Source organism: Phoenix dactylifera, chromosome 4, assembly GCF_051530095.1.
Source record: "Phoenix dactylifera cultivar Ajwa chromosome 4, Ajwa_hap1_PhDact_Kaust_v1.1, whole genome shotgun sequence".
Classification (NCBI taxonomy): domain Eukaryota; kingdom Viridiplantae; phylum Streptophyta; class Magnoliopsida; order Arecales; family Arecaceae; genus Phoenix; species Phoenix dactylifera.
The window spans coordinates 17,279,100-17,306,385 of record NC_143193.1 but is presented as its reverse complement, the minus strand read 5'-3'; the positions used below and the strand labels follow the sequence as shown (position 1 = coordinate 17,306,385).

The 27,286-nt window shown below is 39.3% G+C and overlaps 1 protein-coding gene across 1 annotated transcript in view; it reads right to left on the bottom strand.

The window, feature by feature from the left end:
- Nucleotides 1–2,150: 2,150 nt before the first annotated feature.
- Nucleotides 2,151–27,286, bottom strand: part of LOC149753695 (uncharacterized) — an 80,058-nt gene continuing 54,922 nt past the window's right edge. The window contains exon 3 of the mRNA XM_089930369.1: nt 2,151–2,501. Within this exon, the coding sequence (XP_089786495.1) occupies nt 2,151–2,501 (351 nt within the window). The remainder of the gene's footprint in view (nt 2,502–27,286) is intronic.

Here is a 27,286-nt window from a genome sequence, read left to right as displayed (position 1 = left end):
ACACTTAATGCTCAGATGGAGTAACTCTCTTTTTTTCTACTACTGTTCACCCTGGCTATTTAAGCAGTCCCCTTTGAAAAATAGCCGTTAGATACTGATTTGTGGCCGTTCTGCACAGTCTGCACTTTCTGACAATGTATCCGTTGGGGTCGGAGTCGACTCGCTCGATCTGGAGTCGACTCGGCTGTTGCTGGAGTCGACTCATGCTTAACTGGAGACGACTCGCCTACTATTCAGGATTTCAATTAAAGTGCTATCCCATCCTGGAGTCGACTCGGGCCAAACCTGGAGTCGACTCGCCAATATCCGGAGATGACTCGGCACTTTTGGAGACGGCTCGTTCTCAGGATTCCAGAGAGCTATGTTTCTGCATTTCTCTCTCGAGTCGACTCGGATCATCTTCGAGTCGACTCGGCTCTCAGAGCCCGAAAACTGATCCTCTGTCTTTTGAGTTGAATTGCCTCGGAGTCGACTCGCACTTTGTTGGGGTCGACTCGGCTGACTTGGGGTCGACTCGCGTATTCTCGGAGTTGACTCGTTTATAGAGTCACTTTGTTTGGTTTTCTGCCTTTCAGTCTGCTTTCCTCTGAGAGTCGACTTTTGCATATTTAGGAGTCGACTCGCCAAACGTTAGAGTCGACTCGCATTCTTCTGCAGTCGACTCGGTAACAGGGTCTTGAAAATACTTTTCTGTCTTTCTGTCTGTTACTCCTTGGAGTCGACTCGAAACCGTCGGGAGTCGACTCGGCAAGCATCGAAGTCGACTCAAAATCGTCGGAGTCGACTCGGTGACAGGGTCTGAAATTCATCTTTCTATCCTTTTGTCTGTTCTCAGTCGGAGTCGACTCGTAGTGTACCGGAGTCGACTCGGGCTTGTGCTAGAACCTCTGAAACACTTAGAGTCGACTCGTAATCTTCCGGAGTCGACTCGAGCTTCAGACTTTGGCTTAATTGAATTCAACACTTAGCCAAATGACCTTGAACAAAAGCTCGATGCTCTTAAATATAAATTCACATATATTTTCCTGAGACACTAGATTGAATTCATTAGTACAACATGAAATATACTCAAATGCTTTGAGCTCATCAAAATCAAATAGGGGTATAATCAATCACTCCACAATCTCCCCCTTTTTGATGATGATAAAACATTGAGTATTTGTAAAGTGAATTGCTCAACCAAAAGGTGATTTATAGTAAAGTTTTGAAATGAATTCAAATGTCTAGTCATTTAATTTATCCAAAATTGAAAGGTATGAATCAGTAAATCCTGAAATTAGAGCTTTTCCTTTTATTTGGAATTATATAAGCCTTCATATCATGCAATCAATTATTTGGCTTATATGTGTTTAATAAATTTGCTTTCTTAAGATTTCAGATTCTCCTTCTCAACATATGCATTCAATTTTGTTTAGGTTCTCTAAATTTTCTTTTAATGTCTTGAAGTTTTTAAGCTTAAATTCTTACTTTAAGAGAGAAAATCTGACAATTTGTTCTTGAGTATGATTCAACTAATCTCCGAATATCCCTTGAATAAATTCTGGTGATTACTCCTTGAGGAGCCCCAACAGAGAGATAATGAGCCTCGAGGTATCAAATCCACTAAGAACAAATTACTTTTTGCTTTAAGGATTTTCTTTTTAGTGATTCCCTTTACATTTCAATTCATTATATTTTCTCCCTCTTTTTATCATCATAGCAAAAAGGCACAAAACACAGAAAAGTATAAGAACTCAAATTGCACAGTTTTGAAAGGAAATTTCTACTCATTATATTAAAGTCAAATTTGAGTACAAGTGTGATTACATAACAGAAAAAATTCTCAAGGGACTGTACATAAAAAAAATACACTAGGGTTTCTTTGTAGTGGAGGATGTGGCTCCCGTTCTCAGTCTATTAACTTGCATGACCAAGCTTATCCCCTCGGAGACGTTCCCTACCTGCTCGATGATCTCCAAGGTGGCCTTAGACTGTATCGAGGTGAGCTGGGTCACACTTTCTTGGAGGGTGTCAAGTTTGGAGGTCAAGGCATTTGCTAGCCTTTCTGCACCCTGACTTTGGCTACCAAGCTCGTTTCTAATGCTATCTCGCATCTTCCTCGTGTCATCCTTTACGTCGCTAATATTCCAGTATTGAGCTTGGACTAGGCTTCAGATGTTGTAGATTTCCTCCTTCAGGTCTGCAACCATCTTGGACACGGCTGCTAAGGAGAGAACAACATCAGAGGAAGGAGCACTGAGTGGACCTCGGAGCTCTCTCAACAAATCATCTCTCAGCTCTCTCACAATCTCCTGTTTCATCTCCCGGAGCTGCTCAGTGCTGATCCGGACTTCAAAAGGTTGCTGAGGTGGTGGAGCTGTAGATGGTTTAGCAGAAGTAGATGGGAATAATGGACCAGATGTGGAAGGAAAAGTGGGAGGAGCTATGTAGTGGTCCTGATCATGATCAGGACTAGGTGAGTGATGAGTGGTAGGGTCGGATGGTGTGGATGAGAAGTTTTCCTAACCCAGACATTTTTGACTTTATGGAACCCCATTCTATGGAGAGTCCCCTCACCCATGTGATCAGTATTTCGAAGTGAACGAGAGGGTTCCCCCTTAGGGATAGGGACCTCTAACTCCCTAAGGAAGAGTGTGAATAGCATGGCATAAGGAAGACTCAACCTAGGCTTATCTAGGGGTTCACAGATATATTTGTAGATGAGTTGGGCAAGTTGATGGGAGTGTCTTGGAGAATGTGGAACATCAATGCTAGGTCTCTCTCAGAGATGAAGTCAAACCTACCAGTTTTGAGAAAGAGAGTCCTAGAAATGATACTTAGGAGGAGCCGCATTTTAGCTGAAAGCTGATTTGCAAATACCTCCTCGATAGAAGATTGAGGTGGGCTCCCTAAGATGGCCGTAAGGGCCTCAGTCCTATCATGGGGATGAGTGGGGAAAATTCCCTCTCGGGAAAGATGGAGGATTCGAGCATTGAAGTCCTCCGAGATAAAAACAGGGACACCCGCTACGGTTCCCTGGATACCACCACTACCTCAGGCTACAGTCCCATAAAATTCCCTAACTAACCCTGGGTAGGTAGGGAGGTCTAAAGAATAGAACAACTCTAACCCTTGAGCCCTAAGATGATGCCCTAGGGTGAACCCTTCTCGGGAGAGGAAGTCAAAGTTGACTTTCCTCCCGGTAGAGACTGCCCTCCCGGCGCACGGACGCGAGGGAACCGGCTTAGGCAGGGAAGGAACCGGAGGTGGTAGCCTCACGGGTTCGTTTCGTGCCTTGGACCATCGCTCGACGTCGCTCACGGAGTGAGGTCTCTTCCGGCTCGGGACAATGGCTTTTCTAGGCATTTTGACCTAAAAACCGAGGGATGGACAAGAAAAATGGAAGAAAACTCGAGGGAGAGGACCTAGTCGGAGACGAGGTCGGAGACGACTCTAGGGTTTTGGAACAGTGGCGGCCGAGAATAGAAGTGAGGATTAAACGTTTCAATTAGGGTTAAAAATTGGATTCCCGACCTCGAGTCGACTCTGGTAAGTCGCGAGTCGACTCGACCTCGAGTCGACTCCTAAATATGCGTGAGTCGACTCGCCCACGAGCCGACTCTAAAATCTATTTGAGTCGACTCGAACTCTGGCACATAACCAAAAAACTTGTTATTACCGTGCCAAAGGAGAGAGTTATGAAAATATCTAAGATTTAAGAACTGATTTGATGACCATAGATAAGAAATCCTATGTCTAGCATAAGCTAATCATCAAAATTAATCAATTAGAGGGGAGTATCACAAGAATGGATCAATCACTCCTAACCCTCTTCTAAGAATACAAAATCGATCTTCACTCAAGGATTTTGTGAAGATATCAGCAAGTTGATCATCAGTGCAAACAAATTCAAGCATTACATCACCATTTAACACATGATCTCTTATGAAGTGATGTCTTATCTCAATATGTTTAGTTCTTGAGTGTTGAATTGGATTTTTAGTTAGATTTATGGCACTTGTATTATCACAATTTATGAAAATCTTATCTTGTTTAATGCCATAATCTTCAAGTTGTTGCTTGATCCATAAAATTTGAGCACAACAACTCCCGGCAGCAATATATTCGGCTTCAGCCGTAGATAGTGCAACCGAGTTTTGTTTCTTGCTAAACCATGAAATTAGATTTTCTCCTAAAAATTGACAAGACCCGCTGGTGCTTTTTCTATCAAGTTCCAGCGAAGTCTGAATCAGTGTACCCTATTAAGTTTATGCTTGATTCTTTAGAGTACCATAGACCTATGTTTTTTGTTCCTATGAGATATTTAAAAATTCTCTTAACTGCAATTAGGTGTGATTCCTTAGGATTAGATTGATATCTAGCACACATGCATACACTAAACATGATATCAGGTCTACTTGCTGTAAGATATAGTAAAGATCTTATCATACCTCTATACAGCTTTTGATCTACTGATTTACCTGATTCATCTTTGTCTAGTTTGCATGATGAGCTCATTAGGGTGCCAATTGACTTATTTCCATCTATGTCAAACTTCTTTAGCATTTTCTTGATGTATTTAGCTTGATTGATGAAAATTCCTTCCTTGGATTGTTTGATTTGAAGTTCGAGGAAGTAGTTCAATTCTCCCATCATGCTCATCTCAAATTCACTCTGCATTAACTCAGCAAACTCTTCGCAAAGGCGATTGTTAGTAGCACCGAAGATAATATCATCTACATAAATCTGCACTACCAACATATTTTTATTTTCCTTTTTCAAAAATAGAGTTGTATCAACATTTTCTCTAGAAAATTCATGGTCTAATAGAAATTTGCTAAGTCTTTCATACCATGCTCTACGGGCTTGTTTTAGACCATAAAGTGCTTTATTTAGTTTATAAACATGATTGGGGTATTGATGGTTCTCAAAATCAGAAGGTTGTTCTACATAAACTTCCTCATTAATATACCCATTCAAGAAGGCACTTTTTACATCCATTTAGAGTAATTTGAAATCTTTATTGCATGCAAATGCTAGTAATAATCTAATTGCCTCAAATCTAGCTACAGGAGCAAAAGTCTCATCAAAATCTATACCTTCTTCTTGATTATAGCCCTTTGCTACTAGTCTAGCCTTGTTCCTAATCACAATTCTATTTTCATCAAGTTTATTTTTGTATATCCATTTAGTTCCCATTATTGAGTATTTAGTGGGTCTTTCAACTAAGTTCCATACTTTATTTCTTATAAATTGGTTAAGTTTCTCTTGCATAGCATTCATCCAATTTACATCACTTTCAGCTTCTTCTATGCTTTTAGGTTCTAAATATGAAACAAATGCAAAATGATTATTTAAGTTCCTAAGAGAGGCTCTAGTTCTAACAAGTTGAGATGGATCATCTAAGATTAATTCTTTAAGATGACCATGAGCATACCTCCAAGCCTTAGTAAGCCCATGATTAACAATTACCTCTTGGTTTGTTGATGTATCTCCAATCTGTTTCGGTTCATTTTATTGTAATATCATGTCATTCATCTTTTCCTCAAGTATCCCTGCATCATCATTAAGAGCTACTCTCTTGCTAGAAGAGACATCATTAGTATCATAAAAAACAACATGTATAGACTCTTCAATAAAAAGGATTCTTTTATTGAAGACTCTATAAGCTTTACTTGATGTAGAATATTTCAAAAAGATACCTTCATCAGATTTGGAATCAAATTTGCCTAAGTTATTTTTGCCATTATTATGAATGAAACACCTACACCCAAAAACATGAAAATAATTTACTTTGGGCTTTCTATCTCTCCAAAATTCATAAGGTGTTTTCTTTATAATTGGTCTCAATAAAACTCTATTTACTATATGACATGATGTGTTAATGGCTTCTCCCCAAAAATACTTAGGGAGGTTACTTTCACACAACATGGTTCTAGCCATTTTCTCTAGGGTTCTATTCTTTCTTTTCACAACTCCATTTTGTTGTGGTGTCCTAGGTGCAGAGAAATTATGAGTTATTCCCTTTTTACTACAGAATTCATCAAATAGATGATTTTCAAATTCCATTCCATGATCACTCCTAATAGCTATAACTGAAGCATTTCTTGAGTTAGTTACTTCCTTATGAAATTTCTTAAATACTGAAAATATTTCATCTTTATAAGCTAAAAACATGACCCATGTGTATCTAGAAAAATCATCTATAATGACAAGACCATACTTGTTTCCACCAAGGCTTGTGGTTCTAGTTGGTCCAAAAAGATCCATGTGAAGTAGTTCAAGGGGTCTAGCAATAGAGACACAATTTATGGATTTAAAGAAACTTCTAGATTGTTTGCCAAATTGACATGCTTCACAAATTTTATTTTTCTCAAATTTTAGCTTTGGCAAACCAATCACAGAATCTCTTTTAACTAATTTTGATATTGTATCCATATTTGCATGACCTAATTTACGGTGCCATAACCAACTTGCATCATTGACTTTAGAATCACTAGCTACAAGGCAACGGCTATTATTAGCGAGATCTTCAAGATCTACTACATAAACATTGCCACGTCTTATTCCTTTGAATGCTAAGCTATTGTCAATTGAGTTAGTTATGATGCATAGAGATGGCTTAAACAGAACATCAAAACCTCTATCACATAATTGACTAACGCTAAGTAAGTTATGCTTAAGACCATCTACAAATCGTACATTATCAACGAAGGTTGAAGAGGTGATTTGTACTTTACCTATACCCATTTTTTTCTTTCTTTCAAATAAGTTGGCTTGAGGCCTTCCTTTGTAAAAACCCAATTCAGACTTGACTGTTGCCCACGGGTTCCTATGGTATCGGCTTGACCTTTCATAAGCAGGGACAGAATGAAACGACCATAATAAAGACGGCCAATGATGTGACCTTGGTTATCGTCTCCAAAAATCACAACACCTTCCTTTTAGGCTCTAGGATGAAGAATTGCTCCTTGTCACCCGTCATGTGTCTTGAGCAGCCACTATCCAAGTACCAACAGTTTTTGTCGACCTTGGCTGCAAGACACTCCTACACAAGGAAATCATACAATTTTAGGTACCCAAGTTTTCTTGGGTCCTTCAAGGTTAGCTATGTTGGTTCCTTTTAGAACCCAAATCTTTTTAATTTTTCTTTTAGCTTCTATTTTCCTATGGTCACACACATTAGCTTTATGTCCTACTTTTCCACAGCAAAAACAGGTTATATTTTTAGTTTTACTTTTCCCAGCTTTTACAAAAAAGTTTTTAAGAAATTTTTGCTTATTCTTAGGCTTATACCCTAAACCAGCTCTATTAAACACAGCTCGTTGACTATTAAGAATCATCTCCAATTTTTCAGAACTATATGTAAACTTTTCTACAATAAGTTTGTATTTTTCAAGTTCTTTTGTTAACTTTAGTTTTTCTGTTTTTAGTAAGTTTAAGTCTTTTGTAAGATTATCTTTTATAGTTTGGTTTCTATTTTTAAGTTCTGTTACTTCCTTAGTTAGTCTTTCATTATCTTTAATTAAGGTATTAGTTTTTTGAGTTATCAATTTATTGCTTGTTTTAAGTTCTAAGTTTTTTTTGATGATAGAGTCCTTGTCCTTAATCAATTTATCGTACTTATGAGTGTAAGATTGATTAGTTACTTTCAATTCTTTGTTTTTAAGGTTTATTGTGTTATATTCATCCATTAGTTCATTAAAAGCATCATATAATTCATCAAAGATAAAATCTAAATGTGTTTCAGATATTACCTCATTATCATTTGCCATGAAGTAAAAATTTGCTTTTTTCTCTTGTTCCTCATCCGATGATGATGAAGATTGATCGGAGTCTGTCAAGGTAGAGACAAGAGCTTTCTTCTTCTTGTATTTGCTGCCCTTCTTCAGCAAGGGACAGTCAATTCTGAAATGTCCCGGCTTCTTGCATTCATAGCAACCGATTTCCTCACTTTTCCTTTTCTTACCTTTGTCCTTGTTGTAGAAAATTGAGGAACCTCTCTTCTGATGAAAGGACTTCTTTCGGTTAATGAATCTTCTGAACTTTCGCACAAGAAGAGCCTCATCTTCATCTCCTTCATTGTCTTCTTCTTCACTGCTGCTACTGCAAGAGGGATTCTTGTTAGAAGAAGTAGACTTAAGGGCAATTACCTTTTTCTTGTGGGAGGACTCTTCTTCACTGTGTTGCTTCATTGTGAGCTCATGTGTCATCAAAGATCCAAGGAGCTCTTCGAGTGCCAGCTTGTTCAAGTCTTTGGCTTCTTGGATCGCCGTTACCTTGGCTTCCCATGACCTTGGTAAAGATCGAAGAACTTTCCCGACAAGATCACTGTTAGTATAACTTTTGCCAAGGCTTTTTAAGCCATTGACAATATCAGTAAATCTAGTAAACATGCAAGTGATAGTTTCATTAGATTTCATTTTAAATAGTTCATACTTATGAACTAGCATGTTTATTTTGGATTCCTTGACTTGATTCATGCCCTCGTAAGTCACTTCAAGTCTATCCCATATCTCTTTTGCAGAATTGCAAGTAGAGATTCTATTGAATTCATTAGGGTCTAAGGCACAAAATAATACATTCATTGCTTTGGCATTTAGTTATGCCTTCCTTCTATCACTATCATCTCAATCTTTTTCAAGTTTGGGTATATAAATGTTATCTACACAGATAGAAGGAATATATGGTCCATTAACTATGATACTCCAAACATCATAGTCTTGGGCTTGGATAAATATCCTCATTCTAGCCTTCCAGTAGGTGTAGTTAGTTCCATTGAAGAATGGAGGCCTATTGGTGGATTGCCCATCACTAAGAGAAGATCCAAAAGGGGTTGTCATTTTGATCCTTTACTCTTTTAATATAAGAGCTCCGGCTCTGATACCACTTGTTGCCCAAGAAGACAACCTAAGAGGGAGGGTGAATTGGGTTTGGATTAATTCTCGACCAATTAAAAACTCTGATTAGTAATTAACTAAGTCTATTGCAAGCAAATTGGTTAAGTTACTAGATGAAGTGAATGACGAGAGAGAGAGAGGTCAGCGGCCAATACAAACACAAACCAATTTATAGTGGTTCGGAGCTAACCCTTGCTCCTACGTCCACTCCCCAAGCTTCACTTGGGAGTTCACTATAATTCCTTGGATTACAGTCGGTTGTTTTACAAGTTAACAACCCAACTTGTTGTTTTCGCGAGATCACAACGAACTCGGTCGATTTTCACAGGCTCACCAACTAGAACCTCCCGATTATTTTTCCGGGATCACAATCGAACCCTTACACCATTGGTTTTAACTTCGGCTCACCAACAAACCTTAAAACCCTTGATTCAATCCCCTGATTGAATCAAGTAAGAAAACAGTTTGGAAAAAGTTGCAAGGAAAGCTTCTTAATAAGCAAATATTAATCAATATGAATAGAGTAGAGTTAGAAGCCCTCAAACAGATTTTGGAAGAGGAAGAAGGGGCTTCTCGAACTCTGAGTCTTCTCTTTGAGTGCACTGAAGATCTGATGTCAGAGGAAGAGCCTTGAATATGAAGGAAAGACTTCTAGGAATGTATTGAATGCGGTTCTTTCTTCTTTTGCTTGACTTTTCTTTCAATTGACAAGCCTGTTAGATGTATGCCCTAGAAGCCAATTTTGGCTGACACATTATTAATTCTAGGACATAATTTGTACTTGACTTTATTATTATTGAATAAATGAAAGGCATCTTTTTCATTCATATTATTATTGTGTCTATGAATCGTCCAAGGAATTAATAAGATGATGATACATATTCTCAAGAGTTGAGAATTTGAGCCATGTATCATTAGTATTAATTTCTGAACGCTCCTGATCGATAGATCATCACGAGGACGGTGATCGATCCGATGAGATCAGTGCACAGATTACTTTTCTTATGGATGGACGAGACTCGAGTCCACAGTGTGGCGACACTGAAGTAATAGTGTAGGTGCTTATTAAGAACAAGGGTACTGAGCGTGACCAATACAAGAAGTCACTTGGATGTCTATCCACTCGTCAGTGACTTGCTTGATGTTGCAGTAGTGTGACTGGTCCTTTGACCTGCGGTGCTTCGGCTACTCACAGTGAGGTTATTGTAGTTTGACTGCACACATACATGGTCTCTAGCCATATGGGTCCATGCAGTGTAGATTGGCTGCAGTAAGTTCACTGTAGGAGTAGGGAATGTACCTATAAGAAATCTATCGACCTTGATAGATAAGGAGAGATCCTATGTGATTTATAAGACTGAGTTTGTAAGACCTCAGCCGGGGCAGTATGCACAGTGGAGAAAGAGTTTTTCACTCTCGAACTTAAGTCGAATAAATCTTCACATATGACAGATGATGGGGTTTGACGAGTTGTCCATGACCTCCGTCCTGTAGGGATCCACGATAGTAGGACTGTATCACACGATAACTGCACCTAGAGGTTCACCATTCTATTCTGCTGGGTAGCCACTACATGCTGCTAGGTGTCACTGGTGGATGGTGGAACTCATAGGGATTGTCTCGATGATCGATAAACCCTAATGAGTTGAGTTGGAATCATTCCAACCCATTGAAAGGAGTTTTTTAATGATATTGTGATAGAGATCACAATATATCTCACTACTAGTCAGAGTAGAACCTATGGGGTCACACACACTAGAAGTATTGACCGATCCGATGGTTGAATCGTGATTAAGAATCACAAGTAATCAATTCGATTGATATTCAGTTGAAGAAGGAACAAAGGAAATTAATTAATTGGACTTGAAACAAGAGTCCTACTTCGAGTAGGATTCCTAGAGTCCTAATTGGATTAGGACTAGGAATCCTAGTTGGAGTAGGACTGGGATTCCTACTTGGAATAGGATTCCTACAATTCTAATGAGATTAGGAGTTTTGAATTAAAATTGGATTCCTGCTTGGAATAGGATTCCTAGAGTCCTAATCAGATTAGGACTTCGGATTCAAATAAGAGTCCTAATTAGATTAGGACTAAAATCAAATATGTCCTAATTTGGATTAGGATTTCTTAAGTCCTAATTAATTATTAATCTAATAAATTAATATGACTTCTAATTGGATTAGGATTGAAGAGTTCAATTGAGTCATGGTTCATTTAAGTTCTAATTGGATTAGGACTAGCATAGATTGAACCCGATTGATCCATGATTTGGTTAATCCTAATTAGATTAGGACTAAACCATGAGAAGGGCACCTAATCCCCCTTGGAAGAGGATTGGGTTAACCAAGCTAGAGGGGCATAAGCCCCTCTCATCTTGATTAGGTGCGGCATGAAGAGAGGGGGCCGGCGCCCCCTCTTGGAAAGAAGTCAAGGGCTCCTAACTTGTAGGAGCCCTTCATGCTTATAAAAGAGGAACTAGGGCCGGCGCCCTAGATGGACTTCTCCTTCTCTTCAAGCCGTGGCCTCCCTCTCTTCCACCTTGAGTTTCAGCCGCAAGCAAAGGAAGAGCAAAGGTCCAAGAGTTGGCGGCCTCCTCCCCTTCCCTTCCTTCATCCAACGCAGGAAAAGGAAAGGCTGCAGTAGGGGCTTTGGTTCTTCTTCAAGATCCCTCCTTCTTCTTCCTCCTCTCAAGCACAATCAAGGGTTGATTGAAAGAGAGGAAATCAGCCATCAAACGAAGTCTTTGCAAGGGAGCTAGCACTCCGGAAAGACAAGAAAGCTTTGATCGGTCCTCTGCTTCGTGTGGATACCCGTAGAGGCCGGACGTTTGAACGGCTTCAAACGAACCTTCATCCTAAAACCACGAACTTCAGTTTGCGGTGATCATCTACCCGCACAAGGTGAAGATCTGATCTTCTAATGTATTTAAAAGTTTTTAATCCTTACCTATCTACGAACGGTTCATGAAACAACATTCATGCGATGAACGTCGATCCCGCACATGCCTCTTCCGCTGCCATCTGATTTTTTTTGAAATATCAGCGGCATAGGCGGGTTCCCAACAGTGGTATCAGAACCTAGGCTTCGTAGATTAAGGTAAGAATTAATTATAAATAGGCTTATTAGATCTGAAAATTGAATGATCATGCATGCTGAAAATTTCTGCATGCAGATTTTTTCCTAGGGTGCTGATTTTTACATGCTGATTTTTATGTGATAAAAAGATGATTCTAATTGCATTGCTAATGGGATTACAAAGTTTAGAATCATGATTAGCATGATCAGCAACCTATGTCATGAGATAATCAGTTAGTTTTCAGATCTGAAAATTATAATTGCTGCATGTGGTGATGATCATAGGATTCAAACCCTTTTGGTATCAAATGTAATGACCTGCAATGTGATCTGTGATGTCATGTAATTTTTCAGATGCTTGCATGCATCTTATTTGATGTTTTGAGAGGCTTGCGTGCCTCCTAAAAGGGAGATGTAATTTATTTTTATTTTATTTTATATCTGGTTGTATTTTTGTGATGTGATGTACGTCAACGATCAAGTCGAAGATGATGCATGAGATGAGCAGGGGTCTAAGCGGTTGATGGCGATTGGATCAAGAGTTGGTCAAGGATCGAATCAAGGAGGCTTGGAACCAATTCAAGAGTTGAAGACCAGTTGATCGATTGACGTGCATGTGCTTGTAATACGACCTAACTAGAATCCATGATCATCACCTATTTAAAGTTTAGCTTTAATTATTGCTGCGATTATAACTGCCTGCAATGTGCCGTTTGCATGTGATGTGAATGAGAGTCGGGTAGATCGGTTTACATGTGACGTAGCAAACCCAATTGAGACCTAAATTAAAACCTCCTCAATCAAGTCGAGAGTGAACCAACATGAGCAAGTCATATTAGATTAATTGATCTAATTGGTGTCTAGGAAAGCATGAAAGCTGGTTACTTAATTAGAACCTTACTCTCTGAGTAAGGAGAGCCTCCCACCTGCTTACCTGGCCAATTGTTCGATTACCTCTTATGAAGAGCTCAAGTTGCAAACACTAAGACCTGATTAACCAATATTAAGTCAACAGGTCTTCCACCGTAGTAGAGCTGCTAAGGCCTTTCTGATGTTGATTTGTCTCGGCTGGATACAGTGGTCAAGTTGCATCGGGGGGCTGGACCTCTCTATAGACATGAGATGTTGTAGGATAAAGGTGGGGTTGGGCACCAATAACTGTTAGGTGAGGACCCAATGACGACGTTATTCCTACGGTTATATGGTGGGTCTGACTTAACTAAGAAATGGGACCAATAACTGTTAGGTGAGGTTTTCATGGCTTAGAGACCAAGTTGCACTGCAACATGTTTGAGAAGCATTGTGCAAGAGTTGTACATTCATCAATCTATGTGTCACCAATAACTGTTAGGTGAGGTGGCATGTAAATCGGTGGAACCGCAGTACCCACTAGAAACCCTAGTCGTGTAGGATTTCCGTTTTCCTACCAGGAGAGTGTGAGGAATTCGAGAAAATAGTGGGAGGTACATTTGTTCTAAAAGACCTTAGAACAGATTAATGATCAAGTACAAAAGTCTCACTAGAATCTTTACTCTCTGCAGATACAATGTCAGCTTCAAACCCTTTGACCCGTATTCTTGAGACCAACCGATTGACCGGAACCAATTACAAGGACTGGCTTAGAAACCTCAAAATTGTTTTGGACTGTGAGAAAATAGGCTACATACTCGATTCAGATAGCCGCATACTACCAACACGTCCTACTGATGTTCAGCGTCAGATGCATCAAAAGTGGATGGATGATGACATTAGAGTTAAATGCTATATGATGGCATCCATGTCAAATGAACTCCAATGCCAGCATGAGAATCTCAAGACTACTAGGGACATACTAGCACACCTGCAAGAGTTGTATGGTGAGCAGAGTCGCACAGCTCGTTTTGAAGTATCCAAGAGGCTCTTCAAGACAAAGATGCGCGAAGGGCAGTCTGTCCATGATCATGGTCTGACTATAATCAAGGACCTAGAGGAGCTTGAGAAGCTCGGAATGAACATGCACAAGGAATTACAAGTGGATTTGATCCTACAGTCACTTCCTGATTCATTTGGTCAGTTTATAGTAAACTACCACATGAATAAAATTGAATGCACTAAGACTGAACTAATAAACATGTTGGTAACTGCTGAGGGAGCCTTGAAAGGTTCAAGGGGCAATGTCCTTGCTGCTGAGTTGACTTCTGGTTGATAGTGAATCCTAGGTTCTTCGGTGTTTAGCATGCTGAATTTTCTTTTTTTTTTTTGAAAACCATGGCTGAACCTGATCGGGTTGCCTACGTACCTCTTCATAAGGGGGATCAAGCCATATGTAGTTCTTTTTAAGTTTTAAAACGCAGCGGAAAAACCGAATCAAACAATTTAATTCATGCATACTTACAAGATCAAATCTAGAAATCAGCACCTTAAGAACACATAGGATTATGCCGGAATCGTTTAAACAATTATGCTAAAACTTTTATGCATGATTAACTATCAGATCTGAAACTTAAGAACTCTATTCCAATTAATCTCCGAATATCCATCGAATGGATTCTGGAGATATCTCCGTGAGGAGCCCCAAAAGAGGGTAAAACCTCGGAGAATTAGACCTAGACCTTGACACCATAATAAATGATTAATGCTAGATTAATACCTTTTATGATGGATGAAAGTTGTGAATCTGATTCTTGACATCGCAGCCACGCACACGAATGGCCTCTACGAGAAGTACAGGCGAAGTCCTGAAGGATCTTCTTCCGCAACAGTGCTAGCAGCTGCAGAACACTTGAAAGCTGAAATCTGCCCACCGGAATTCAATCAATTCTTGATCAATCGTCTTGAAGCAGATAGAGATGAGGTTTGTAAGGGAAGTAGAGGACTCAGATCTGATCTTGAATCTTCTAGATATTCACCCTGAAAATCCTATCTAAAATGGAGAAGAAGAGGAGGAGGAGGCGGGTGAGGAAGAAGGCTGCAATGGATGTGTTTTTGGTGCCCATGTTTGACCCCTTTTAATGGCCTCCGAATTTTCATTCAAAATTCAAAATTTATTTTCAGAAAACCTCTTTTAGTTGGCACATGCAAAGGAATAGGAACAACCCAAATCAGATCTCAACCAAATCTGATTTAAATTCAAATTTTAAACACATGTGCAAGAGGGAAGGAATTTGAAATCCATGCGGCAAGGTAAAACACTTCATAATTTCGAAATCACCTCTTGAAATTCGAATTTAATCCATTCAAAAACTCAGACGCCACCTTGGCTGATGGTTTGAGTGATTAAAATCATTTAACACATTGCTTAATGTTTGAATTTAAATTCAAATAACAAACAATGTCGTTATGTGTCAAGCAATGGGTCCATGTGCCATGCAATAATTTTGGTTTATTTAAAATTCATGAAATCCAATTCCATGTCACCAATAATTGCCACATCATCTGAGCCTAATCCCCTTGGGTTGCACCTAATCAAATTTGGTCAAACCCGAATTAAAACAAAGCAATTTGGTTGAACCCAATCTAATCAAGTCAGACCCTGATTGAGCTCAAATTGAATCCAATTCAATTTTGGCTCATGCAAACTCAATCAAATTGAATTATTACTTTGTGTTGGACCTAATTCAATTAGGTCAATCCCCAATTAAGAACAAATTAATTTAAAATTAATTTGATCAGCTTAAGTCCTTTTTGGTTCTGACCTAATCCAATCAGGTCAAAATCCTGATTGAGCCCAAACTTGAATCCAATTCAATTTGGCTCATCCTTAGCACAATTACTCAATCAAATTGAGTTTATTAGTAATTTAATTACTAATTAATCCTTCAATAATTACTTTATTTATTTTATAAGATAATTTGCCAATCAAATTGACCAAATTACCCTTGAATGATTCTTAATCATTCATCAGCTTTCTTGATCAATCAGGAATCTTCTATGCGTGTGACCTCATAGGTTCGAACCTAAGCCGGTAGTATAGGAACAATTTTCTACACTAATCGATGTGACCATCTAGCAATGGTACCCGACGTCCGGATAGGTCGAATATATGCGAAGCAAATATTCTAGAACCCTGAACTATGGTTACTATATAATTCAATCCCTTTGACTCCTAATGCCAGGATGACTTAGAGCTCACTGTCAACCCTATAATTAGTACATCCATTATGTGATTAACTTTAGATATCCCGTGACTCCTTACTGGGATTACCCTGGCCAAGGTTTTGCTAAATTAATCACAAGACATTATCTCCTGTTTTCAGGAGGGGTCAATTCCATCTTGACTCACAACTGACTATGCAAGTACTTGACTGCACCCAGTGACCTTCCGTCACTGAATTAGAAATTCAGGTAGTCCGGTACCAAAGTACAGTGAGTTGCTTGCTAGTCACAGGTTGCGGTCTCAGGTCAGAGGGCCAAACTTATACCCATATCCACTCGGAACATCTCTCGACAGTAGAGCGTTCCGGAATTGGTCACGTTCAGTGAAATGTACTCCTACACTTCACCTGTGTGGCATACCAGTGTCTCCACACTCCTTGGTTAAGAGGACAACCAACGTATATATCACACAACGACCTAATCTCGATAATGCTGTCGTCCTAGTAACAACATATCATTTGGTCGCGAACAAGTTTAAGGACTCAAAGATAAATCCTCCTTTATCATAACATAAGTCCTAAGGACTTCATCATATAAGAGTTCATTTGAAGATGAAATGATGAATAATGCCAAATAACACTTTATTAATTTGTCAATTCATTTACAAAATTCAATCATCAATATGCTGGCGATTGACATTTAGGATACAAATCCCAACAACTCCCACTTAGCCTATTGCCAATCGGCACAGTATCTAATACCCATCTTCGACTTGTGTTCGTCGAACTCTTTAATGCCGAGGACTTTGGTAAATGGGTCAGCCAGATTTTCTTTTGTGTCAATCTTCTGAAGATCAATATCACCTCGATCGATGATCTCTCGAACCAGGTGGTAGCGACGTAGAATATGCTTGGTCCGCTGATGTGCTTTAGGTTCCCTTGCTTGAGCTATGGCCCCAGTATTGTCACAAAATACAGGCACTGGACCATCAATGGAGGGTGTCACTCCAAGCTCGGTGATGAACTTCCACAACCATACAGCTTCCTTGGCGGCATCAGATGCTGCGATATATTCTGCTTCACATGTAGAATCTGCCACTGTATGCTGCTTAGAACTCTTCCAGCAGATGGCCCCACCCTTAAGAGTGAAGATATATCCTGACACGCTCTTGCTGTCATCTTGATCTGACTGAAAACTTGAATCAGTATATCCCTCAAGTTTTAAGTCAGAATCACCATAGACAAGCCACTGATCTTTAGTATTTCTCAAATACTTAAGGATAGTTTTTACAACCTTCCAGTGGTTGCTATCTGGATCAGACTGGTATCTACTCACTACTCCTAGTGAGTATGCCACGTCTGGTCTAGTACATGTCATGGCATACATTATAGATCCCACTGCCGAAGCATATGGAATTCTATCCATACTCTCTCTTTCTTGAGGGGTTGTCGGACAATCCCTTTTAGAGAGGTTAATTCCATGCCCATCGGAAGATAGCCTTTCTTGGAATTAATCATACTGAACCTCTTCAGTATAGTATCAATGTATGTGGATTGGGATAATCCAAGCAATCTTCTAGATCTATCTCTATAGATCTTCATCCCTAGGATGTAAGATGCTTCTCCCAAATCCTTCATAGCAAATTGAGATGATAGCCAAACCTTTATTCCTTGTAATGCAGGAATGTCATTTCCGATTAAAAGAATGTCATCCACATACAAAATAAGGAATATAATAACTGAACCATTTGCCCATTTATAAATGCAAGGTTCCTCTTCATTCTTAATGAAGCCATATGTTTTGATTACCTTATCAAAACATATATTCCAACTCCGTGAAGCTTGCTTTAATTCATAAATAGATTTTTGAAGCTTGCACACTTTAGACTCATCTGCGGATGTAAAACCTTCAGGTTGTATCATATACACTTCTTCTTCTAAATCTCCATTTAGAAATGCGGTCTTTACATCCATTTGCCAGATTTCATAGTCTAAATGTGCTGCTATCGCAAGCACTATCCGAATGGACTTGAGCATTGCCACAGGAGAAAACGTCTCGTCATAGTCAATACCATAACGTTGACGATAACCCTTGGCAACTAGACGGGCTTTATAGGTCTCTACCTTTCCGTCTGCGCCTCGTTTCCTTTTGAATATCTTACACCCTATGGGTTTAATTCCTTCGGGTGGGTCAACTAATGTCCAAACATCATTGACCTTCATGGATTCCATTTCGGATTGCATGGCTCCAAGCCATTTATCAGAGTCATACCTCTGCATTGCATCCATATATGTGATCGGATCCTCATCGTTTTCATCAAGTTCGATAGGATCCCCATCCCGGACCAAGAAACCGTAGTATCTGTCCGGCTGACGTGGTACTCTATCCAATCGCCTTAATGGTGCATCTAATATGGGTTTTGGATCTGATCTAATCAAATCCGACTCAACTGCTTCAGTAGATGGTGTCGGATCTTCTACATGTTGAACTTCTCTAAGCTCAATATTAGAGCTATTTGTTCCTTCACCAAGGAATTCCTTTTCTAAGAAAATTGCTCTATTGCTTACGAACAATTTTTGTTCTTCAGCAAAGTAGAAGTAATATCCTTTAGTTTCTTTAGGGTAACCAACAAAAAAATATTTGTCAGACTTGGGTTTAAGTTTGTCTGTCTTCAAACGTTTGACGTACGCCGGACACCCCCAAATCCTAAGGTGAGAGAGCATCGGCTTGCGTCCAGTCCACATCTCATGTGGTGTTTTATTTACAGACTTACTTGGAACCTTATTTAGAATATAGCAGGCTGACTCAAGAGCATATTCCCAAAAAGATATGGGCAGATTAGCAAACCCCATCATGGATCGAACCATGTCTAACAGAGTTCGATTTCTCCTTTCTGACACACCATTATATTGTGGTGTACTAGGAGGAGTCCATTGATAGAGAATCCCATTTTCTCCTAGATATGTCAAATTCACTGGAGAGGTATTTGTTGTCGGCGCCCCGCACCGGAACCCACTCACACCAGCGCCGCCACTGACGTCGGACAAGCAAGAGAGATACAAACGGATAAGCACTCTCTCGCTCCCTCGACTCCGGACTCAAGGATCACCTCTTCGCTCCGCCTACGAAGGGCAAAAGATTACCCCGTGGTATCAGTAGGATAAAACACTTGAGCACCGCAACGGATTATCAAAGATCAAAGGAAGAAGAAGGAAGAAAATAGCAAAGCAAACACAAAAAATGTAACGAGGTTCGGCTACAAATAGCCTACGTCCTCCACCGCTCCAAATCTCAATAAGGATGAACTGATTACAGAGATAGCACACACCCGAACGATCACAAGCGATCGATCTACAAGAGATTCACACAGAATTCCCTTTGCACAAGAAGTAGGATCCCAATCCTCTTCTTCTCTAGAACCCTAGCCTCACAAACAAGAGTCTCTCTCAAATATACGGCCAATAATCTTACCCTAGGGCTCTCATGAGTCCTATATATAGTCTCAAGACCTTCAGATGATCATAGCCGTCGAAACGCCACCAAAAACACCAAAAGAAAAATCGTCCGTACGATTTTTCGCGAGCCCGAGTCGACTCGGCTGAAGTCCGAGTCGACTCTGGCACGTCTGAACAACTTCCAGTTTAACTGGCACGATCTCGAGTCGACTCCACTGTATCTCGAGTCGACTCGACGATGCTCCGAGTCGACTCGACTGTAGTTCGAGTCGACTCTGACAGTCCAGACAGAAACATGGTTTTTGCGGCTTTCTCCTCTCGGGTCGACTCGACAGACCTCGAGTCGACTCGACTGTTCCCGAGTCGACTCGACTGTTCCCGAGTCGACTCGACTGAAGCTCGAGTCGACTCCGACAGTCCGCCAGACAGAAAACTATGCAGAATTGATTTTTCTTCAATTCTCTTCATCACCAAAGGTCTCCACATACCCCAACAGTATTCACCTCCTCGATCTGATCGAAGAGTTTTAATACTTTTTCCAGTTTGTTTTTCTACTTCATTACGATATAATTTGAACATTTCAAATGATTCAGATTTATGTCTCATTAAATAGACATAACCATATCTTGAAAGGTCGTCTGTAAACGTACATCAGAATACCCACCTCTAGCATCTGTGCTCATTGGCCCACATACATCTGTAAATATGAATACCCACCTCTAGCATCTGTGCTCATTGGCCCACATACATCAGAATGTACAAGGGTCAATAAATCACTGGCTCGTTCACCTTTTCCGGTAAAAGGTGATTTGGTCATTTTACCAAGAAGACATGATTCACAGGTTGTCAATGATTCACAATCATTAATATCAAGGATTCCTTCTTTACTTAACCTGTTCATCTTGTTCTTGTTAATATGACCTAGCCTATGATGCCAAAGGTAGACATCCGTGACATTATCTATTCTAGGGCGCTTATTGGATTTATACATTACATGAACAGGCTGTGACAAAATGTAAATGCCATTACTCAGAATTCCATTCATTACAACAACACCATTCCAAATGACATTGCAATAATCCTTTTTTATTGATATTTCATAACCATTTTTGGCCAAAAGGCCTACAGAAATGATATTCAATAGAAAACTTGGACAATAGTGACAATCACTAAGGACATTTACATGAGAGCTGAATTTATGTTTAAGAATTCCTAAAGCTAGAACTGGAACTGGTCTTCCATCTCCAACATTCAGGAACCTTTCTCCTTCTTCAAATCTCTTACTGACTTGTAGCCCCTGCAACAAATTGCAAATATTAAAAGGACTACCGGTATAATACCCAGGTCGAATTATCACAAATAAAAAAATTGCAAGGTGTTATCATATAAGTACCTTGATTGGCAACTGATTGCCCACTTTTCTTAGGCCGGTTCGGATCGAGGGATGCAATGTAAAGAGGACAATTCCTCTTCCAATGTCCTTGCTTCTTGCAGAAGAAGCACTCCGCCTTTCTCTGATCAGCCTTTTTATTATTTTTCTGACTAGGCTGAGCATGGTGCACCTGTTTCTTTTGGATTTTATTTTTCTTTTTCCCTTTCTTAAAGGAGCGATCCTTGGATGAACCTCCCACTAAGTTCACCGTCTTCTTAAGAAGTTGGTGATCATTCTCAAACGTCTGTAGTAACCCCAACAATTGGTGATAATTCACTACAGGTTTCGTCATACGAAAATGAGTGAGAAAATGACGGTATGATCCAGGCAATGAGTTTAGTATGGCATCCTTCCCCAATTGATCATGAAGGAAAAAGCCAAGAGAGCTTAGACGCTCGATCAACTCAATCATGTACAGTACATGATCAGTTACCGAGGTCCCATCTTTCATTCGGGCGCTGAAGATGGCACAACTAGTTTTGTGCCTCTCAACGTCGTCAGGAACGCCGAATGATTCATTCAACACTTGAATGATATCTTCCGGCTGCGTATTCTCAAAACGCCTACTAAACTCATCACTCATTGCTGCCAACATGATGCATCGAATAGTGATCTGGTCACTGAGCCACTTCTGATAAATGTCTCTGGCTGATCTTGATGCATTAGCAGCGGGCTGCTCAGGTGCTTGATCCGTTATCACATAAAGGATCCTCTCATGCTCTAACACTATTTTCAGTTTCCTATGCCAATTATTGAAATTTGGACCAGTCAACTTGTCATTGTCCAACAATGAGCAAAGTGACAAATTAGTGGCCATTTTTGCATAAAAAGAAAATTTGCCTATTAGTATATGAATTGACTAAACTCAATAGACTTGGACTTTAGTCTAAAGGTATTCCCACTATTTTATACAAATTGGTAGCCTCTACCTCTAATTCGAAAAATTACTCCTAATTCTTTAGTGGGCACTAGAACCCAATAGATCACATATAGGCCCGAGTGTGGCTCGGCCAACCCATATGCACCTATTGGTAGGTTCTTAACCAATTGCTTCACCAAGCAACTTCTAGTGATGATTTTGCCCTAGGTTTTCCGGCAGGCGTGTGGCGCCTCCACCGAATACCCTAGTCAGGTCCAACCATTAAATGATAGGGTTAAGTCTAATCAACTAATAGACGACCAAGCCCGAGTGTGGCTCGGCTCACCTGACCGCCTATTGAAGGTACACTTAACTCATCATATATTGAATGACAATTCCAATGCTTGATAAGTACCAGGCGTGTGGCGCCTCCAATAATTATCAAAACATTGGACCCATTATCACCCAACTTAATGGGAGGCTATGACCTAGTTATCCCCATAACCATTTCATTTTAAGGACCTAATAATTTTAGAGGATTTTATAATTAGGATAGATGAGAAGATCCGGTTAGTCTAATTTCTCCCACTGACTTCACCAAATCAGATTAGACTCAAACCGGTTAAGTAGACACCTAAATCAGTCATACTGATTTTCCTTAAGGCATGGGCTAACTCGAATCATTAAGTGATCCAATCAAAATGTGATTGACCATGTCGGCCAGGTAAGTGAGATCGGTGAAAGGGATATGCCATTAACTCGACAAAGACGAATCAGTGCGAGTAGCTCCCAATTAAAAACCACCGGTCAAAACTGCCAAACTTACCTTAGACACCGACTGGTTAATCAATTTCGATTTGATTACTCAAATGACTCGGGCTACACCTCTGAGCCTAAATCAAGTTCCATCTTGGTCTAATCAAAGACATGGAATTGATCAATCTACAACTATTGTATTTAACCTAGAGTTTCCTTGACCTAATCTAGTTACTACTTAATTAGATTTGATCAATTAACTCTAATTAGACCATGTTTGATTCTAACCTTAGGTCTAACCCAATCCTAAGAACTTGATTCAAGCTAACCCATATGCCCAAAGAATTATGCAATGTCAATTAATTGAGTTACAATTCTATTTCATAACACTTAATTCTCAATTAAGTTTAGACTTATGAAAGTTTTGATCATTGCATATTTCTTTTTAATTACATATTAATTACAATCTTTCAGTTCTTAAAACATATTTTCAGATCTGAGTTTTTGTAATTAATCACATGTAATCAGATTTAATTCATGTTTAAGTCATTATGTTTTATGTTCATGCATCACATATACATAACAACATGAATTAATACAAACAACATACATCTTATGTATTTGTTTTTTCACTTTTATTTTCAGATCTGATTTGTTCATTAAAATCAGAGATCATATGAATCATAAACTTTATTTAGATCTAATCTAAACAATATTATGATTTCAGATTTATTCATGTTACTAATCCTAACACAAACATGCATCATATGCATCCAAAATTTCAGATCTACTTAATCATGCATAATCAGCAATTAAATCAATCATAAAAAGCACTTTAGATCTAATCTAAACATGTTAATGATTTCAGATTTAATTGCAAGAATTAAAACAAAAAAGTTTAAACATAAACCTGGCTCTGATACCACTGATAGTGAATCCTAGGTTCTTCGGTGTTTAGCATGCTGAATTTTTTTTTTTTTTTTTGAAAACCATGGCTGAACCTGATCGGGTTGCCTACGTACCCCTTCATAAGGGGGATCAAGCCATACGTAGTTCTTTTTAAGTTTTAAAACGCAGCGGAAAAACCGAATCAAACAATTTAATTCATGCATGCTTACAAGATCAAATCTAGAAATCAGCACCTTAAGAACACATAGGATTATGCCGGAATCGTTTAAACAATTATGCTAAAACTTTTATGCACGATTAACTATCAGATCTGAAACTTAAGAACTCTATTCCAATTAATCTCCGAATATCCATCGAATGGATTCTGGAGATATCTCCGTGAGGAGCCCCAAAAGAGGGTAAAACCTCGGGGAATTGGACCTAGACCTTGAAACCATAATAAATGATTAATGCTAGATTAATACCTTTTATGATGGATGAAAGTTGTGAATCTGATTCTTGACTTCGCAGCCACGCACACGAATGGCCTCTACGAGAAGTACACGCGAAGTCCTGAAGGATCTTCTTCCGCAACAGTGCTAGCAGCTGCAGAACACTTGAAAGCTGAAATCTGCCCGCCGGGATTCAATCAACTCTTGATCAATCGTCTTGAAGCAGATAGAGATGAGGTTTGTAAGAAAAGTAGAGGACTCAGATCTGATCTTGAATCTTCTAGATATTCACCCTGAAAACCCTATCTAAAATGGAGAAGAAGAGGAGGAGGAGGCGGGTGAGGAAGAAGGCTGCAATGGATGTATTTTTGGTGCCCATGTTTGACCCCTTTTAATGGCCTCCGAATTTTCATTCAAAATTTGAAATTTATTTTTAGAAAACCTCTTTTAGTTGGCACATGCAAAGGAATAGGAACAACCCAAATCAGATCTCAACCAAATCTGATTTAAATTCAAATTTTAAACACATGTGCAAGAGGGAAGGAATTTGAAATCCATGCGGCAAGGTAAAACACTTCATAATTTCGAAATCACCTCTTGAAATTTGAATTTAATCCATTCAAAAACTCAGACGCCACCTTGGCTGATGGTTTGAGTGATTAAAATCATTTAACACATTGCTTAATGTTTGAATTTAAATTCAAATAACAAACAATGTCGCCATGTGTCAAGCAATGGGTCCATGTGCCATGCAATAATTTTGGTTTATTTAAAATTCATGAAATCCAATTCCATGTCACCAATAATTGCCACATCATCTGAGCCTAATCCCCTTGGGTTGCACCTAATCAAATTTGGTCAAACCCGAATTAAAACAAAGCAATTTGGTTGAACCCAATCTAATCAGGTCAGACCCTGATTGAGCTCAAATTGAATCCAATTCAATTTTGGCTCATGCAAACTCAATCAAATTGAATTATTACTTTGTGTTGGACCTAATTCAATTAGGTCAATCCCCAATTAAGAACAAATTAATTTAAAATTAATTTGATCAGCTTAAGTCCTTTTTGGTTCTGACCTAATCCAATCAGGTCAAAATCCTGATTGAGCCCAAACTTGAATCCAATTCAATTTGGCTCATCCTTAGCACAATTACTCAATCAAATTGAGTTTATTAGTAATTTAATTACTAATTAATCCTTCAATAATTACTTTATTTATTTTATAAGATAATTTGCCAATCAAATTGACCAAATTATCCTTGAATGATTCTTAATCATTCATCAGCTTTCTTGATCAATCAGGAATCTTCTATGCGTGTGACCTCATAGGTTCGAACTTAAGCCGGTAGTATAGGAACAATTTTCTACACTAATCGATGTGACCATCTAGCAATGGTACCCGACGTCCGGATAGGTCGAATATATGCGAAGCAAATATTCTGGAACCCTGAACTATGGTTACTATATAATTCAATCCCTTTGACTCCTAATGCCAGGATGACTTAGAGCTCACTGTCAACCCTATAATTAGTACATCCATTATGTGATTAACTTTAGATATCGCGTGACTCCTTACTGGGATTACCCTGGCCAAGGTTTTGCTAAATTAATCACAAGACATTATCTCCTATTTTCAGGAGGGGTCAATTCCATCTTGACTCACAACTGACTACGCAAGTACTTGACTGCACCCAGTGACCTTCCGTCACTGAATTAGAAATTCAGGTAGTCCGGTACCAAAGTACAGTGAGTTGCTTGCTAGTCACAGGTTGCGGTCTCAGGTCAGAGGGCCAAACTTATACCCATATCCACTCGGAACATCTCTCGACAGTAGAGCGTTCCGAAATTGGTCACGTTCAGTGAAATGTACTCCTACACTTCACCTGTGTGGCATACCAGTGTCTCCACACTCCTTGGTTAAGAGGACAACCAACGTATATGTCACACAACGACCTAATCTCGATAATGCTGTCGTCCTAGTAACAACATATCATTTGGTCGCGAACAAGTTTAAGGACTCAAAGATAAATCCTCCTTTATCATAACATAAGTCCTAAGGACTTCATCATATAAGAGTTCATTTGAAGATGAAATGATGAATAATGCCAAATAACACTTTATTAATTTGTCAATTCATTTACAAAATTCAATCATCAATATGCTGACGATTGACATTTAGGATACAAATCCCAACACTGGTTTCAAGAGAAAGTCTACTTGGAAGAAAAAGAAGCCTGCTAAGAAGCAGAAGAAAGACAAGAAGCCAAATAAGGAAGTTCAAAAGAAAAAGGCTAATGACAAAGGAAAATGTTTCCACTGCAATGTCGGCGGCCACTGAAAAAGTAACTATCCTTCATACCTCGAGAGCCTGAAGAACAAGAAGATTGACACACCTTCAGAAGGTATAGACTTGCTCATTATTGAAACTAATCTAACGGTTTCTTCTACTTCTAGTTTGGTTATAGATTCTGGTTCTAGTGCTCATTTGTGCACTACCATGCAGGGTCTAAAGGAAAGTAGAAGGCTGGCGGAAGGTACGGTAACCCTTCGGGTTGGCAACGGGGCAAAAGTTGCTGCTTGGCTGTCGGCACCTACCATCTGTGACTACCGTCTGGTTTTAGTTTATTACTTAGAGACTGCTATTATGTACCTGCTGCTAGTAGAAATTTGATTTCTGTTTCATGTCTAGCACAGGAAGGTCATGTTTTTACATTTGACAAAGACTGCTGTTCTATTTATTTAAGAAATAAAATAGTCGTACGTGGTTTTATGATTGACAGTCTCTATCATTTGCATATGGATGTATCTATAAATGTGTCTGAGCAAGTAGTGAATGCCAAAGGATCCAAAAGATCCAGGGATAAGATGAACCAAAAATATTTGTGGCACCTCAGGCTTGGCCATATTGGAGAGGATAGGATGAACAAAATGGATAAAGATGGGCTTCTCAGCTCATTGACTTCCGAGTCATATCCAGTTTGCGAGTCCTGTCTTCAAGAAAAAATGGCCAGATTGCCCTTTGTAGGACATGGGGAGAGGACCACTGAAATACTTACCCTAGTACATACAGATGTATGTGGCCCATTCGATGTGCTATCTAGGAGACGTTATTCATACTTCATTACCTTTACCGATGATTATTCACGGTATGGGTATGTGTATCTTATGAGACACAAGTCTGAATCTTTTGAAAGGTTCAAGGAGTTCAGAAATGAAGTAGAAAAACAAACTGGAAAACCTCTTAAGGCTCTTCGATCAGATCGAGGAAGAGAATACCTTAGTGGAGAATTCCGGGAGTATCTCAAGGACAATGGCATAGTCTCACAATGGACTCCTCCGGGTACACCTCAACTCAACGGAGTGTCAGAGAGGAGGAATCGGACCCTATTGGATATGGTCAGGTCCATGATGAG